The sequence below is a fragment of the Cydia fagiglandana genome, chromosome Z (genome assembly GCF_963556715.1).
Source record: "Cydia fagiglandana chromosome Z, ilCydFagi1.1, whole genome shotgun sequence".
In the NCBI taxonomy this organism is placed as follows: Eukaryota; Metazoa; Arthropoda; class Insecta; order Lepidoptera; family Tortricidae; genus Cydia; species Cydia fagiglandana.
Genome location: NC_085959.1, coordinates 28,689,003 through 28,704,813, shown reverse-complemented (window position 1 = coordinate 28,704,813; position 15,811 = coordinate 28,689,003). Strand labels below are relative to the sequence as shown.

Sequence of the window (15,811 nt, the reverse complement as noted above, 5' to 3'; positions counted from 1 at the left end):
ATTCAAATAGCCTTAATAATACTCCCGATGTTCTTATTGGGCCGTGGGAACCATGAACAAATTGAAATATGAATCTGATGGTGTTTTATTGTGGCAGGCGGTCGCGAGGTGCGGTGGGAGCCGCGCATGCTGTCCGAGTGCATCCGGCCCGACCACGGGTACACGGCCGAGTCGCGCGCCATCCGCATGCTCATCGACATCCTCGCCTCCTACAGCCGCGACGAGCAGCGCCTATTCCTGCAGTTTGTCACGGGCAGCCCCCGTCTGCCCACTGGAGGTAAGCCGGGTACCACTCGCAATCTTTTGTCTACTTAATTAATGGTTTGATAAGCTTTATGTAACCAATGTATGTGTGTGCAGGTTTCAAGGCCCTGAATCCGCCTCTGACGGTGGTACGCAAATCTCTGGAGTCGTCGCTGGACCCGGACGAGTACCTGCCGTCGGTGATGACGTGCGTCAACTACCTAAAGCTGCCCGACTACAGCAACGCGGAGGTGATGCGCGCCAAGCTGCGGCTGGCTGCCTCCGAGGGCCAGCACTCCTTCCACTTGTCCTAAACGTCCGCCTCCGCTCTCGACGTCTACGTTTCGTCTGAGACCCGATACCCCTCCACACTTAGCGAAGCCGCCATCCGTTCTACCCGACGCGTGGCTCGCGTGTTACTGTGTTTGTACCACTAATTGGTACGGTGTGTGCGTCGCGTGCAATCCGATTCAGGACATACAGTTTTTGTGCAATCAGAGTGATTTATATTTACCTTTCGTTACAGACACTAAAAGTGCTGTGCGGACCTTAATTATTATCATCTTGTTTTCTTCTTTGAATTCTTTTTTTACAATTGATATAATTATACTATATTCTGTGTTAACGTAATGTGATAGCTTTGTATATTTCTTTATCGACGCTATAGGGAGACTAACGACTCTCGACATAATAGTATATGGAAGTGTGTGACGTGATGCTGCGAGACGACTCGCGATGAGACGAGTCGTCGGATGCGTGTGACGCGTCGCGTCGCGGCAGAGGCCCGCGCTCCGGGCCCGCCATCCTCGCCGAAGACCGTGTCGCCTGTACCGCCGCACTGTTATATCATAGTTATAAATATAATAAGCTCCATTATGTTTGAAGGACCTCTGGATTTATCCTTCAAGAATCAAAAGTTAAAATAGCATTTATTACCAAACGGTGTATGTTTTCATTATCATTTAAGTTTCATTAAAGAGTAAAAGTGCAAAATTTTAATATGTAACGATTTCAATAAAAGCATGTAAACATATTGAATCAATCAGGTGTCTTATTTATGCTTTCGCAACCCGCAACTGTACTGTTTTGCATATTTAATGCATAGTTTTGTTAGGTATTTTAGTTAAATTCCTTCACAGTCTGAAAACATTACATTTCAATAATAATGTTTGTGATAATATAACAGAATAAGGCCCGGTTGCACCAACCACACTTGACAGACTGATCAACGTCACCCGGCGCGCCGCGGCGGTTTACTATAAAACTTTCCATACAATAAAATTTAGCGAACTCTTTAACGATGACAAACAGTTTGGTGCAACCGACCCTAAGTAATAATACTGTTGGCTTCGGCCCCACGCACGCCTCCCAAAGGTCCGGGACCCCATGGTCCCGAGATATGGAAAGACAGACTAATAATACTACCGTATAGAAGGAACACTTCCTACAAAACCGAAGTTTGGCAGCAATTCAGGGTCGAATCATGATATCCCTTTCTAACTTGTGGCACTATCCCTTTCGACTATTTAGGGTTGTCAAAATTCAAGTAATCTGCACGGAAAGGGGCATCAAGTTGTGTCAACCCTAATAATTAAACGGAGCAGAGGTTGCCCAGTCTGGAGTGTCTTCCCACTGGTGATATCGAAATCATCTTCATTTGTAGCACGCCGCGTGAGGCACGCGGTGATGCTTTCTATTGGATCATAATAATAGAAGGTAGGATCGCATAGAAGTGGTATACGCGTGCCTCCGTGAGGGACAAAACATACGCAAATGCGACACTGTGATTGGTCGAATTCATTTGTTGCCCACCATTCTCCATACTAATAAAAAGGTGGGGAACAAACAAAAAGTGAGACTGTGACAAGGACAAGCAATAATACCGCTTTCTCTGCTACTCCTACTGAAAGATACATAAGACTATCTCGTTCTGTCAGTTACCCCCACCACTCATGCCAGATCCAGGTATATCCTAGATTCATGATCATAATACAACTGCTTAGCAGTCATCTTATGAATATTCATATACTCAGTACAAATATAAATATTATAGGAAAATTTTTACACATATCGGCCTGGTCCCACAGTAAGCTCAATAAGGCTCGTGTTGTGGGTACTAGACGACGATATATTATTATATGTATAAATAGAAAACATCCATAATAAATATTTGTGATAAACACACTAATAAATGCCCTTACCAGGATTCGAACCCGGGACCTCCTGCTTCGTCGGCAGGGCCATTACCGACTAGCCTCGTCCATTAACCTTTTAACCGTGAGTCACTTAACTTCAAACTCAGGTAAATCTGTCTGTCAGATTATACAGACCCTTCTGTCTGTTCTGTCTCACACTAAAATTATTTAGAAAATTACAATGACAAAATAAAAAAACCAATCTTCTTGTAGACAATTAAACATATATTTGAACCTACTTTTAACAATGACTTATGTCTCTATTTTTAGACGGCAAAATAGTGTAATGTGTTACAGATGGAATTAATTACACTGAGCAGACCTTCTCTTGAATATTTAAAACTATAATCAGATACAGCCCATTGATTATAGCTTAATCTGATTATAACTTGGCTGCTGTCTCTGAAAACATTTTGTGAATCTACAAAGTGATGGAAAATAGTAAGGAAAAAAATATACATAAATGTAAAATAAACACTTCTATCTTATTTAACCAGTAAACATTATCTACTACACAAGTTGGAATGGAAGAACAGAACAGAGACTGGTTCAAATAGGATAAGCTAATAACATAGTAAAATGGTTTTGGTCTAGTAATTCCTAAAAAACATGCAGTTCTCTTATAAAATATCCATACTTATTAATGGATATTTATCATATAATTGATACTAATATAAATGAAGTGATAAAATACACATGACTGATAATAATTACATAAGACATTCTATTATTCTTAAAATACCATTGCTATCCAGCCAAGTATGAGGCACGAACCCCCAATCGGTGTGAGTCTACGCAAACTGCGGTCTCCAGTGAACGCATGGTAGTAACAAGTTCCACAGAATAACCCCATCCCTGCCATGAAGAATGCTCCAGCCTGTAAATACAATAAAACATATTTACACACATTCTTAATAATAAGATTTCTACATGACATTAAAGCTCTCTGAGGGGCCTCTACATTGGATCTATACTTGGTCAAGCAGATCTTGTCAGTAGAAAAAGGCGGGAAATTTGAAAAATGTAGGCGTGAAGGGATCTCATAGAAAATTTGAATTTCGCGCCTTTTTCTACTGACAAGATTTGCTTGACCATCTATAATATTCCCATGCAAGCCTACCAAAAGACCGGAATTTATAGGCATGTCAAATCCAAGGAGATTTCTAAATAGCTCTTAGGAACTTAAAAACTTACAATGAAAGGTCTTTTGCACAGTGGCACTGTCATTAGTGCCAAAGTATGCAGAAAATGGAACCGATTAGCAGTATCAAATATTTTCCTCAGATCTTCTTTGGTATCAGTTTCTGGGAAAGTGCGATGGGCACCCATAGCTCCCAGCACAACGGCGGAAGCGCCGCTCAGGCCGGCGAGCCGCACGAACGGCCCAGCTTCTTGCGCCAACTCCCACAGAGGCATCTTTACTATAATGGTTACTGGTGGAGCCTCTACAGTCTTGGACTTAAACACGCCCTGAAAAACCAAATTGAAAGCAAGTTGTACTGATTGCGCAAACACAGAATAAATTGAACATGCAAATCATTTACGTCAAACGGGTTCGACAAGATCACTAGATAATAATTTGCCTTATCATTCACAAAGAATGGATTGGCAACTTACGATATGGCGCAAGAATGACATAGCTCCGTCCGTCACCGTATTAATCATCAAAGTATCCATCAAATTTACCATACCTTTTGTTTATTTACAAGTGATATTATAAAAAAATTATAGGAGGAGGGTATTAACGTAAATTCTCTGAAGTTGGATCAATAAAATCGTATTTTGAGGTAAAATTTGGGCTGTCAATGTCCACTTGACATTTTTAATTTTTTTTTCATCTACTGGCATAGATAATAGGATCGTATTGACGTGCTATACGCAAGATGTACTAGTGTCTCTAGCACAGCGAATCGCGCACGAGTGTGGAGCGGATATCCCGAGCAAAGATGGTTGATAGATGGTAGGATCCTATAGACGTGCTATACGTGTGCCACCGTGAGAAGACCGTGAGGGACAAAACTTGTACAAAACATAAGCAATGCAACACTATATTTGGTCGAATTTATTTGTTGCCCACCATAATCCATACTAAAACGGTAGGGGATAAAAAAATGTGAGACTGTGACAAGGATAAACAATAATAGCGCTTTCGCTGCTACTCCTACTGTAAGATAATAAGACTATCCCGTTCGGTCATTTCCCCCCACCCCTCATGACTGATCCAGTTATGCCGGCTACATACGTAACGATAAATCGTTGCGATAAAACTGTGTAGTCCGACTGTGCAGATAAATCGAACCGTGTGTGACAAATCGTTTTCGAATATCGTAACGATTTGTCATATGCCGGCTATATACGTAACGATAAATCGTTGCGATAAAACTGTGCAGTCCGACTGTGCAGATAAATCGAACCGTGTGTATGAGAAATCGTTGTCGATTATCGAACTCTACGCCAAGCGCGCACCACAAGGCCCCTACCTTTTCTGTTCTCTTTGACGGCGCAGCAACTAGTATCATTTCTCTCTCCTCGCTCTTTTAAAATGCCATTTGTCAAAAAAGGACAACCATACTGTTGACAAGGTGAACTTCAAATCAAGTGTTGCCTATTTTGATGCATCCAGTCTGTGTATGTGTGCATAAAAACGTGTATGTGTGCTCTTTTAGGGATGTGAAAAGTCGATTTTAATCATGTTATATATCAGTGGAACGAAATAGCAATTAATTTAAGCTTCAATATCTTTGTAATCTTTGTTAAACATATACATAATTGAAATGCTAATGAATAATAAATTTATTAGAATATAATAAAATATTTCAATTATTGCGGAACACATATCTTAGTAGGTGTTTATGTATTTTAATTAAATATCTGAACTTTCCCTTGGTTCCCTGCTGGGGCGTGACGATAAAATTGTGATCTGATAACCACAATAAAGAATAAAAGCGTTTTTGTTCATTTTAGATATCGTCAAACCTCAGCTCGCTGAGACCCCTTCTCTATACGGTATGTAAACTTACTATAGTTGGTCAAGCAGATCTTGACAGTAGAAAAAGGCGGCAAATTTGAAAAATGTAGGCGCGAAGGGTTACCGTCTCATAGAAAATTTGAATTTCGCGCCTTTTTCTACTGACAAGATTTGCTTGACCGTCTATAAAACCATTTACTCAAACCCGTTAATGAATGGGTCACACTGAGCAACTTGTACTAGGACACCGACCTCAAAATCGCGAAAAAAAAATGGTTGTTTCATACATTTTGCTGGTCATTAATATTTTTTATTGGAGATTCAATTTTTTTTTTTCGCGATTTCGGGGTCGGTGCCATAGTAAAAGTTGCTCAGTGTGACCCATTCATTAACGGGTTTGAGTAAATGGTTTTAGTAAGTTTACATACTGTATATTGTAAGTCTATGGCGCACCACGATTTTAATTTTTGCGACACGATTTTAGAATCGCGCTGTAATTTATCGCAGAAAATTCAGTGCGCGCACTGCGATGAAAAAGTCGACGATTTGTTCATTCTCGACATGGATGTCGTACCAGTCGCTTGTCGTGAAACAATATGCAATCGCTGTATGACTGAGTATTTATACCACAAAGGTGATCTCCTTCTATTTCTATAATTAAACGGTCAACATCTAGCGTCTCATCTTGTAACTCCATTGGAGAAGCAGGTTCCGATATGTTGACGCTTGGAGAGCGAAATGCCGACTGAGGTCCCGGCTGCGATTTTAAAGGCTTGCTACACGGTCGCCGACAAGCCTTCTAACCGTCTGACCTTGGTCTGTCCTTGGACAGTTTTGGTCAAATTTTGTTGGTAACAACTGTCTACACGGTCCGGGACCGGCGAAGGCCACGCGGTCTGGGGGCTTGTCGGCGACCGTGTAGCAAGCCTTTTATTATCGCAATGCGCGCGGGGCCATACAGCTTCGTATGCTGCAATTCACTTTGCGACAATCGTGTCGCGCGCTGTCGCGGAAAAATGTAACAAATCACAATTTTAAAATCGCTGCGATTTTTGTGTCGCATATGCGCGCACCGCCATATAAACCCATACGTTACATTTCTACGACTAAATTATCGCGCGACAAAAAATCGTGTTGCGCGCTTGGCTTTATACTTGAGGAAGGCGGAAAAGCGGAAAATAAAACAATAGTATAATAAATGCGATATATCACTCTTTATTTTTTTATAATCGCACTGCGGCTAACAAAAACTGAATGCTCTCATTTTCGTTAAGTTACCGACGAAGAAGTAAAAAATAGATTTTGTGGAAAATTAGAAAAAAAATGATCTACCTACTTAATTATCCATTTATGGAACAGTTCCTTTTCCTAAACAACATTGTTTATAATCGTATCCACTTCGTCAATAGCATTCTTATAAGTTCTAACTATTATATGAAAGCCTGGACTTAAACATTAAAATCACATTTTCACAACATTTCGATTATGTTTAGAGTATAATATGTAAGTATTTCGAACAAGATTGTTCTGGATGTCGGCAGCTGGGCGCTACCTCAAGGCGTCGGGCTCCGTGGGACCACGCTCGCGCTAGGGCAGCACACGCCTGCGTATCTGAAAACCGAAGTACATACATTTTAAACAACACGACTGATTGAGGCATGTTGAACCTTTGAAGTTACTTCGTTCTTTTTAAACATTGTAGTCTGGCTAATCATAAATAAGTGCTTATCGACATCGTTCGTAATACATAATATAAACATTAAGGGACTCGAGCAAGATTATACATTTATACATTAAAGGTCAGTTGCACCAACCATATATGATTGATGTCATGATGTGTCTACGAGTATCAATTAATGTCACTCTGCAGTGAACTATGAAACTTCCTGCATAATAAAATTCAAAAGTTATAGTGACTGACGGTTTGGTGCAACAGACCGTAACTCCGTTATTTATAAAACTTAGCGATCTCTTAAAAACCTCTGTTTTTTGTCTATTTCTAATAAACAGAAATGTCTCATAAAAGTTTAAATTAAGCATTAGTCTCATTAGATATTATATCTATTGCCTGTACATCTCTTTTATTTACTCTCCGATATTATAATTTACAGGAGTAATATGAAATATGAGATACACGGTTCATAGTTACCCTTGGTTGGAAGCATGCACCGAGCAGTGGATGTCCTGGTAGATCTGGTACGTGATGTTGTGCGCCGCGTTGCAGCGCGTGAGGTAGACGCAGACGCCGGCGCCGCCGTCTGTGGCGCGCGCGCATGCCGCGTCGCTCGCCTCCACGGGCGCCTGCACACCAATTATACTTAATACGTCACGAAAGAGCAAGCATTATACAAGGTCAAATGAACTAGCGCGTCTCAAGGAGCTAGAATCAGGGGCGTGGCTCCATGTATTGCCCTCACCTCAACTGGGTACCATACTAGACAATAACTCGCTGAGAATAGCTGTGGCACTCAGATTGGGGGCAAAAGTGTGTGAGTCTCACCACTGCAGCTGCGGAGCATGCGTGACGCAGAATGGGCATCATGGCCTGAGTTGCCGACGATGCGGTGGCCGTTTTCTGAGACAAACGTTCCCTGTGTTTTGGAGCCCGGTCTCAGTCGCACGGATGGGAAGAGGCCGGACGGCCTTACTATGTTGGTTCCGTGGCAGAGAGGGCGCTGCCTCTAGTGGGATGCAACCTGCATGAGCGCATTCGCTGCATCCCATTTGGGGCAGACCAAGCGTTGTGCTGGTTTGGCGACGGTGACTGCTGCCAAGCACAGTAATATTCCGCATTCGCATCGGCGTACGACTTTGTGCCGGTAGCACTAAGAGACAGCGGGACCGTGGGGAGTGGAAGCCGACATTTTGGGGAAATAGGTCGGCGTTTGCGGGAGAGAGGTGGTGAACCTCTCTGTGGATAGTACTTGGTACAGGTATTCATAGCAGTTCAGCGGGGAAATGCGTCGGGCATTATGGGGACGAGTCAGGTACGATGGCCTTCAGGCGTGTTTTAATTTATCGCCACTCGTTTAGAATTTCGTCTTTTCCGCACTTGTATCGTAAATAACTATTTATATTGATTAGCCTGTTTAGAAAAAAACAATAAAAGGTAAATAAACGTACATTATCCTTAGTAAGTTTAAGTTCAACTGTGGTCCCGTTCACTTGTAAAACGAGAGTGTCCGAGTTGGCATCGAGCAAGGGCTGCGTCCAGCCGAACTGCTCCAAGTGGTAGGGTTGCAGGGGGCTGGCAGCCGCCTTGTTGTGGTCCGCGGCGGGCACCCTAGTGGTCAACGGTGGCGCGGGCCACGCGGGTGCGGGCGCACCGGGCCTGGGGGGCGCCGGGAATCCAATCGACTGAGCGGCGGGGTAGTACGCGGCTCCTGGCGCGCTCAGAGCTACTCCAGATGGACCTTAAACACATCTTCATTAACTTTCAAGGTTTACGGAACATGATATAAATAAATATTATATTATGTCGTAGTCAGATCGTATAATCCGCCGTATTACATTACGGCTAGCCGTTTTCAAAAACAGGGGCGTTTTGAAATGCGGCGGTTCGACGATTAGCCGGATTGTTACTGCGATACGTTCCTCAATAAGGCGGCCCACGTTTAGCCGCTTCGTACGTTGTAGAGTGACCAGTTCTTTCGGTCGCCTACGTAACCGGAGTTTGACAATGTTTGCAATTTAATTTATTTCTACCATGGTCCCACCGCACTACATGTGTTTCTTTTCCAAAACATTTCCTTCACAACTTAAATAGACGGAGCCCCGCACTATTTCTGGGCGGTTTGCCCTTCGGGCATCTGAAGTTACCTAACGAACCTAACCTAATTACCTACCTACGCTTTTTTCCCCAAAGTGTAATGTTTTCACGGACGTCTCACTTAATCAATAGGTAGGTAGGTTAGGTTCGTTAGGTAGCTTCAGATGCCCGAAGGGCAAACCGCTCAGAAATAGGAGCCCCGCGAAGCGGGGCTCCGTCTAGTTAAGTTGCGAAGGAAATTTTTTTTTGAAAAGAAACAGTCCGACAAACTCCAGATTTGATGGACACCCCAGCGTTTGTCAGGCAGCGCCACTAGTGTTAAAAATGGGAACTAAAAACTGTCAAAGCGGCGGCTAATGACTCGCTGTATTACATTACGGCTAGCCGTGTTGAAGAACGTATGGCGCCGAATACATTCCGGCGGATTCTCATTCAGCCGCATTCAATACGGCTAATCGTTAAACCGCCGCATTTCAAAACGCCCCTGTTTTTGAAAACGGCTAGCCGTAATGTAATACGGCGGATTATACGATCCGACTGCGACATATATATCTGGCCGCTAAGAAACCTTCCATTCCATTGTGTTTTTAGCCTTTATTTCGAGATAACAATATTGCATTTAATTTTGTGTTCACAAGTTTTGATTTGTGGGCGGCAAGAGAGTATATGCTTATTAACATATAAGCCATATAGCTATATTATTACACAAGTTATTATAATGTTCAGCATAAAAATATGTTGTCAAGTATCTTTTCAAGTAGATAGGAAGTTATTACCTAGTTAAATCGACAGCATGTTACTTGAAATTAATTAAATTAAGTCACTGACTTAGTCCTGATAATACCTCTTTCATCACACTTGCTCGAAAAAGATCTGATTTTATGCAGGTGTAACGGACAAAGGCATATTGTTCTCGAGGGAGTTATGGATTGTGAAAAAGAAAGGGTTATAGCTAGGAAATTATAGATTTTTTACGCGTTAAGCCAACTTACACTGAAGTTATAAATATTATTTGCAGTGGGGTATTGCGAGGACATAAATATGCATTTTGTATGAGAGAAATAATACAACATTCTCGTTAATTTTTTAAAATGCATATTGAAAGTATGTAATATTTTACTGTAACAGTGTAGAATTCCTGTTAGCATTTAAGTGACACTATTATGTAAGTGTTTGAAATGTTTGTATGTGCAATATTTATTTTTACAGATATTTTAATGTTGAAGACATTTCATGATTGTGGAAAGTGCACTTTTTTGCAATTTACTCAAATATCGACACGGAGAAAGTGCCAAAAAATGTGTAGGTACACTACCTTATTGTCCATGCCCATACATTGAGGTTGTTGTGAGCAGGTACCTACATATTTTTGGCATTTTGTCCGAGTGTACACGGCTCATGTAGAATGAGCTGTGCACAGTACTTATCTTACACTCGTTAAATATATAATAATGCCCTAGTTACACATGTATGGAAGTATGTGAGTACAAGTACAACGTGAAAACCGACTATGCAACATGAGCTTGTCTCTTAAATATCTTTAGCAAGCCTACCTGGCGACGATAAACCTGAATAACCCTGGTGGTACCGACGGCGGGAATAACTATAGCCACTATATGCCATCAATGGTGACGTTCCTGAAAGTTACACATTTACCAATTACTATTGTCAGGGTAGCAGTGGCGGCGCGTCCATAAAAGCCGATTCCCACCGGCTTGCCTGTTTTTGGACGTTTGAGCAGAGTTGTAAGGGAAATGGGTAAGCCAAATTAGCCCCGGCTTGCCTATGGATATGTTTGACGCGCCGCCACTGCAGGGTAGGTACAAGAAAACGGAGCGTGCGATTTACTACAGTTATTTTTAATTATTAAAACATTTTCCATGCTTTGAATAGTTTCTTACTTACTTATTTTAAAGTAGATTCCAAATCATGCTTACAAACTTTTTAAGCTGTATGCACATGCTAGACGTAGACAGGCAGTCGTACCTACAATGCAATTGTGTATTCACTCAATGCATGAAAGGAGGACGCGAGCAAACAACAGATTTTTATATTTATGACCATCTTCGCAGGCCAATAACAACGATACCGCAAAAAAGTTATAAACCAGTTCAGGGAGATTGTATCATGAATGAACCTGTCGCCCCTTTAGTGGGTTAATGAACGAAACTATGGAAAGTAAGGAAAACAATCTTCATGTGTGTATGGAGTGGTATGGAGGTGTTCGCTAAAAACCTTAAATAGGTGGCGCCACAATACCTAGAATATTTGATAAAAAATTTCAAATGATTGACAGTGCACTTCACTCCGTCAATAACGCCTACGTTTTTAGCTATTGGAACTGGAATTAGATTTGAAACTGTTGTTTGTAGCTGAGAGCTGGACTCTTTTGCAAATATTCTCACATAAAAGAGTATTCCTTGCCTCTACCTTCCATAAACGAAACCAACATTTAATAGGTCAAGAAATGAATGCTCAAAAAACGTTGTAGAGGGAAATGCTAGGAACACAATTTTTGACTCCGTAACTTTGTTTGGGCTAGTTAGGAGGTGAACATATCAAAAGTCCCCGGCTGTAGCCCCGCTGCTGGGGGGTAGAGGGGGGTAAGAAGGTCGAATGTTTCGGTTTTTCATTGATATCTTGGAAACTTTGCGTCTTAGCGACATGACTACTAAGACAAACCGAAAGCTGATAAAATTAGTTACAAGTTTTATCCTGTCAAGTTTTTCGATATCATGAATAGTTTTTGAGATACCCGCTCTTGAAAGTTTATTTAGGGATTTTAATTTTATCTTGATATCTACGTCAGTGAAGCTGTTAGGCCATGTTTGGTATCATTTTCGTATAAATCGGGGGTGCTGAATTCATTTATGGTATCACATTGACACCATTCCGAAGTAAAACCAAAATTTAAAAATAAATATTTTTTTAAATCCCTCTTCACGCTTAAACCGCTGAACCAATTTCGTTGAAATTTGGTATAGAAATAGTTTAAATCTCGACACACGACATAGGATAGTTTTTATAACCAAAAGCATCTTTTGAGGGTGTGAAAAGTGGGGTGGAAGTTTGTATGGGGAGTCAATAACCGCTGAACCGGTTTAGATGAAATTTAGGACGGAATACATCTGTGATTTAGATGAAAGTGATACCAAACATGACTTCAAACCTTACCTTGAGCAGTATTAACCTCAGGAATTCAGTTTCGTCGACGAAGTTGAATTCCCCCCATACTCCATTTCACAACTTTAAAGGATGATTATTGAGATAAAAAGTATCTTATGTCCTGTCTTGGGACTCGAAATATCTGCATACCAAATTTCAATTAAATCGGTTGAACGGTTTAAGCGTGAAGAGGAATTTAAAAAAAAAGGTATTTGTTTAAAGTTTATATGTTTTTTCTTAGGAATGGTATCAATGTGATACCAAAACTGAATTCAGCACCCCCGATTTATACGAAAATGATACGAAACACGGTCTAGCAGCGTCACTAATGTAGATATCAAGATAAAATTGAAAGCCCTAAATAAACTTTCAAGAGCGGATATCTCAAAAACTATTCAAGATATCGAAAAACTTGACTGAATAAAACTTGTAACAAATTTTATCAGCTTTTGGTTTGTCTTAGTAGTCATGTCGCTAAGACGCAAAATTTCCAAGATATAAGTGAAAAACCGAAAAATGAGACCTTCTTTCCCCCCTCTACCCCTCAGCACCGGGGCTACGGCCGGGGACTTTTGATATGTTCACCTCCTAACTAGTCCAAACAAAGTTACGTAGTCAAAAATTGTGTTCCTAGCATTTCCCTCTATAACTTCTTATTGCTTGGCCTATAAAAAAAGTAGTTATAACATAATTCACAACATTTCAAAATTTGTAAAGTAAGCTCAATCGAAAACCATTTCGGATAAAACGCTATCTGTATGGACGATAGTTTTTAGATTTCCAAAAAATACGCCGACCAAGATAAGTTTGCAACGATTTTGATGGCACACTCAGGGCAAATGTTATTTATGTTACGTCATAGTTTCATAGAAGTTTGAATCCCCAATATAGACCAGCGGTGGAACAAAAATGGGTTTTGATAACATTAAAGTTTTTTCTTTTTTGATATGTTATTGTAAGCATGTTAAATAACATTCATGTAAAAAGTTAGAAAATTTTAGGTGGAGCGTTCGGCCATATTTAAATTTTTAATTTTTGCTAAATAACTATGTAAATATAAAATTAAAGTTACAAAAAACTTTAACATATTCAATAACACTTTAATTTATTCACACTATTCGGTTTTTAGAAATCTGGAACAGCTGCTTTCTGGTGAACGTAAAAACAGGAATTATTATGAAAATACAGAATTAGAGTAGCTGATATTGCAAAATTACGATATTATCTATCAACTTAGTATACATGTAAAAAGTTAGAAATGTAGACAATGTGCTTGTCTAGATATTGATTTCTCGTTAAGCAGTATAGCCAATATTGAATTAAAGTTTGTAGAGTTAATATTACACGGTCATAATAAAGATCTTACTTCTCACACAAAAGATTAGAAATATAAAATCACGGCGACACTAAATACTGATACGTAAGTATGCACTCCGAGCTTATATTAAGTTACATTTCAAACGCGCGGCGTTTGCGCGCGCCGCGCTGTGCGCTGTGGCAGGAGGCAGCGATCGACGGTCGCGGGCTAGCGGTTAGCGCGGTGCCCTTAAAAATACGCAAAGCGTTTATAAAATTATTATCAATGGTAAATAGTTATTTTACACAGTACACTAATGGAAACTTACCTTCCCTTATTTATTTCTATATGTACTAGGGATTGCCCGCGGTTTCGTTTACGTAGAATTCGTTATCGTGTTAAGTACAGAAATAATAGATACATTTGAAAATTATTTTAGGTGCATTGTCATACAGATAACTACCCTTGTTAAAGTATTCTTCAAATTCAATACACAGGTGTCATTTCAATATAATTTTGCGTAATTTGGCGCTTTTAGGTTATAAATGACTAGCGACATATATTTTTTAAGAGCGATCATCTCCGATAATATTTACTTTATCGTAAAATCAATTTCAAACTGACGTTATTCAATATTTATCATTTTAAAGTCAATATTACCAACCAACTGATCCAATTTACCTACGGTAACAACTCAAAATTTGCATCAAATTAAATGCCACTTTTCTTATCCGTTACGAACAATCAAGAGGGCCTTTACGAGCTGATGTGGTGAAAATTTTATTTAACCTTCGTCCCTTGAAACCTTCACTACGCTCAAGGTTCAACTTTACGAACCACTAACTACGCTCGTGGTTCAATTTTAGAATGTTTGAATTTGTGAATGCCTCGAACAGCCAAACTGTGGAATGAACTGTCCGATACGACCTTCAAACCTTCAAAGACCCCCATCTTAAAGGTCGGCAACGCGCTTGCAACCTTTCTGGTGTTGCGAGTGTCCATGGGCGTCGGTAATCGCTAACCACCAGATGATCCGTCTGCTCGTTTGCCTCCTATTTAATAAAAAAAAATGTTTCGCTTGTTTGGGTATCAATATTAGCACGAGCGGTTAATCAACAACTTTTCCCCTTGTAAAACAAATAAATAAGGTAGATGAGGTGCAGGCATATGAGGCCCGGCGGGTAACAAGGCCCAGCATTCAAAAATAGCAGTTGCTCCCTATTATTCCCAATTATTCTGAATTTGTACTTGTTGCTAAGAAGGCCCACTGTCAGTGCAGGTAAAAAGGTCTAGTCCCGGGCCTTATTGAACGTATGAGATGAAATATTAGATTAAAATATTTTAAGATAATTTTCAATATTTTTAATCTCTTATTAATAAGGTCGATTTGAAGAAACTTCTATGAAATTATGACTTATAAATAACACTTGCACTGCGTGGGCTGTCAAAATTGCTGCAGACTTTTCTTGGTCTAACTCTAATAATTTTTCACTTGCTTTATTGACCTAAAGACGTTTTAAAGAATCAAAAAGTCTAATAACATTGAGGCACTTATACTTTTTAAAGGCAGTAACTAATTACAAGTGACTTTTTTTTGTTAATACATAGGTAGGTATTTACGATCATCATCATATATTTAAGAGTATGACTCTTGTCGGTGGAGCAAATTCCATGTTTGGCGGTCCTCCGCCTTCTCTTTGACAGCCCGATACGACACGACTTTGATCTTTTCCTTTATTTGATCCATGTACCCTCTCCTTGGTCTTCCCCTCTTCCTGTTTGCTTCAACTTTCCCTTCTATGATATTTTTGATAAATTCGTCGTGTCGTATCAGGTGCCCAAGCATCCTTCCTCTTCTATTGTCTATAGTTCTTAACAAACTCCTCCTCTCTCCTACTACATAGGCCACACTGAATGTTTTGCACTACTGGCCACTGGTAAACATTTAAATTATGAATTGTATATTTAAAAAAAATACAGGCTTTTGATTATGGAATGTGACAAATGTTGGCGACAAATCGATCGTCTTTTGTTTTTAATGGCTTGTCAAAGTAAGTCAGTGCGTTGAACGTGGCTTTAACGCGAAAATATTTTTAGAGCTATGATTTTGTTATGATTTTAAAAGTTCGCTTACTCCGCAAGAGTGTAGTGCTTGCCTTCAAAATGCTTTTGGG

At 40.1% G+C, this 15,811-nt stretch overlaps 3 protein-coding genes across 11 annotated transcripts in view; 1 reads left to right on the top strand and 2 right to left on the bottom strand.

Annotated features, from left to right (window-relative positions):
• Positions 1-1,285, top strand: part of LOC134678983 (E3 ubiquitin-protein ligase TRIP12) — an 81,118-nt gene extending 79,833 nt beyond the window's left edge. For all 6 annotated transcript variants that reach the window (XM_063537745.1, XM_063537743.1, XM_063537746.1 and 3 more), the window contains exons 37-38: positions 98-277; positions 361-1,285. In XM_063537745.1, the coding sequence (XP_063393815.1) occupies positions 98-277; positions 361-557 (377 nt within the window). In that variant the 3' untranslated portion in view covers positions 558-1,285. The remainder of the gene's footprint in view (positions 1-97; positions 278-360) is intronic.
• Positions 1,286-2,642: 1,357 nt separating this feature from the next.
• LOC134679393 (transmembrane protein 256 homolog) lies at positions 2,643-4,234 on the bottom strand. Its single transcript, XM_063538289.1, has 3 exons — positions 4,056-4,234; positions 3,633-3,908; positions 2,643-3,315 (listed from the first exon to the last, which is right to left on the bottom strand). Exons 1-3 carry the CDS (start codon positions 4,125-4,127, stop codon positions 3,172-3,174), a joined length of 492 nt encoding a protein of 163 aa, XP_063394359.1. The 5' UTR covers positions 4,128-4,234; the 3' UTR covers positions 2,643-3,171.
• Positions 4,235-6,598: 2,364 nt separating this feature from the next.
• Positions 6,599-15,811, bottom strand: part of LOC134678985 (inter alpha-trypsin inhibitor, heavy chain 4-like) — a 34,668-nt gene continuing 25,455 nt past the window's right edge. For 3 of the 4 annotated variants that reach the window (XM_063537748.1, XM_063537750.1, XM_063537751.1), the window contains 3 exons: positions 8,530-8,819; positions 7,556-7,707; positions 6,599-7,017 (listed from right to left, as the gene is read on the bottom strand). In XM_063537748.1, the coding sequence (XP_063393818.1) occupies positions 6,960-7,017; positions 7,556-7,707; positions 8,530-8,819 (500 nt within the window). In that variant the 3' untranslated portion in view covers positions 6,599-6,959. Of the gene's footprint in view, positions 7,018-7,555; positions 7,708-8,529; positions 8,820-10,728; positions 10,813-15,811 lie in introns of all 4 variants that reach the window. The other variant, XM_063537749.1, reaches the window with a different exon arrangement.

What these genes read in the sequence shown, in the direction of transcription:
- LOC134679393 (XM_063538289.1), bottom strand. Translation starts at nt 4,127, where the DNA reads ATGGTAAATTTGATGGATACTTTGATGATTAATACGGTGACGGACGGA. An exon ending in TGTCATTCTTGCGCCATATC is followed by an intron (nt 3,909 to 4,055) that starts GTAAGTTGCCAA and finishes TTGGTTTTTCAG; the next exon opens with GGCGTGTTTAAGTCCAAGAC. An exon ending in TGTGCAAAAGACCTTTCATT is followed by an intron (nt 3,316 to 3,632) that starts GTAAGTTTTTAA and finishes TTGTATTTACAG; the next exon opens with GCTGGAGCATTCTTCATGGC.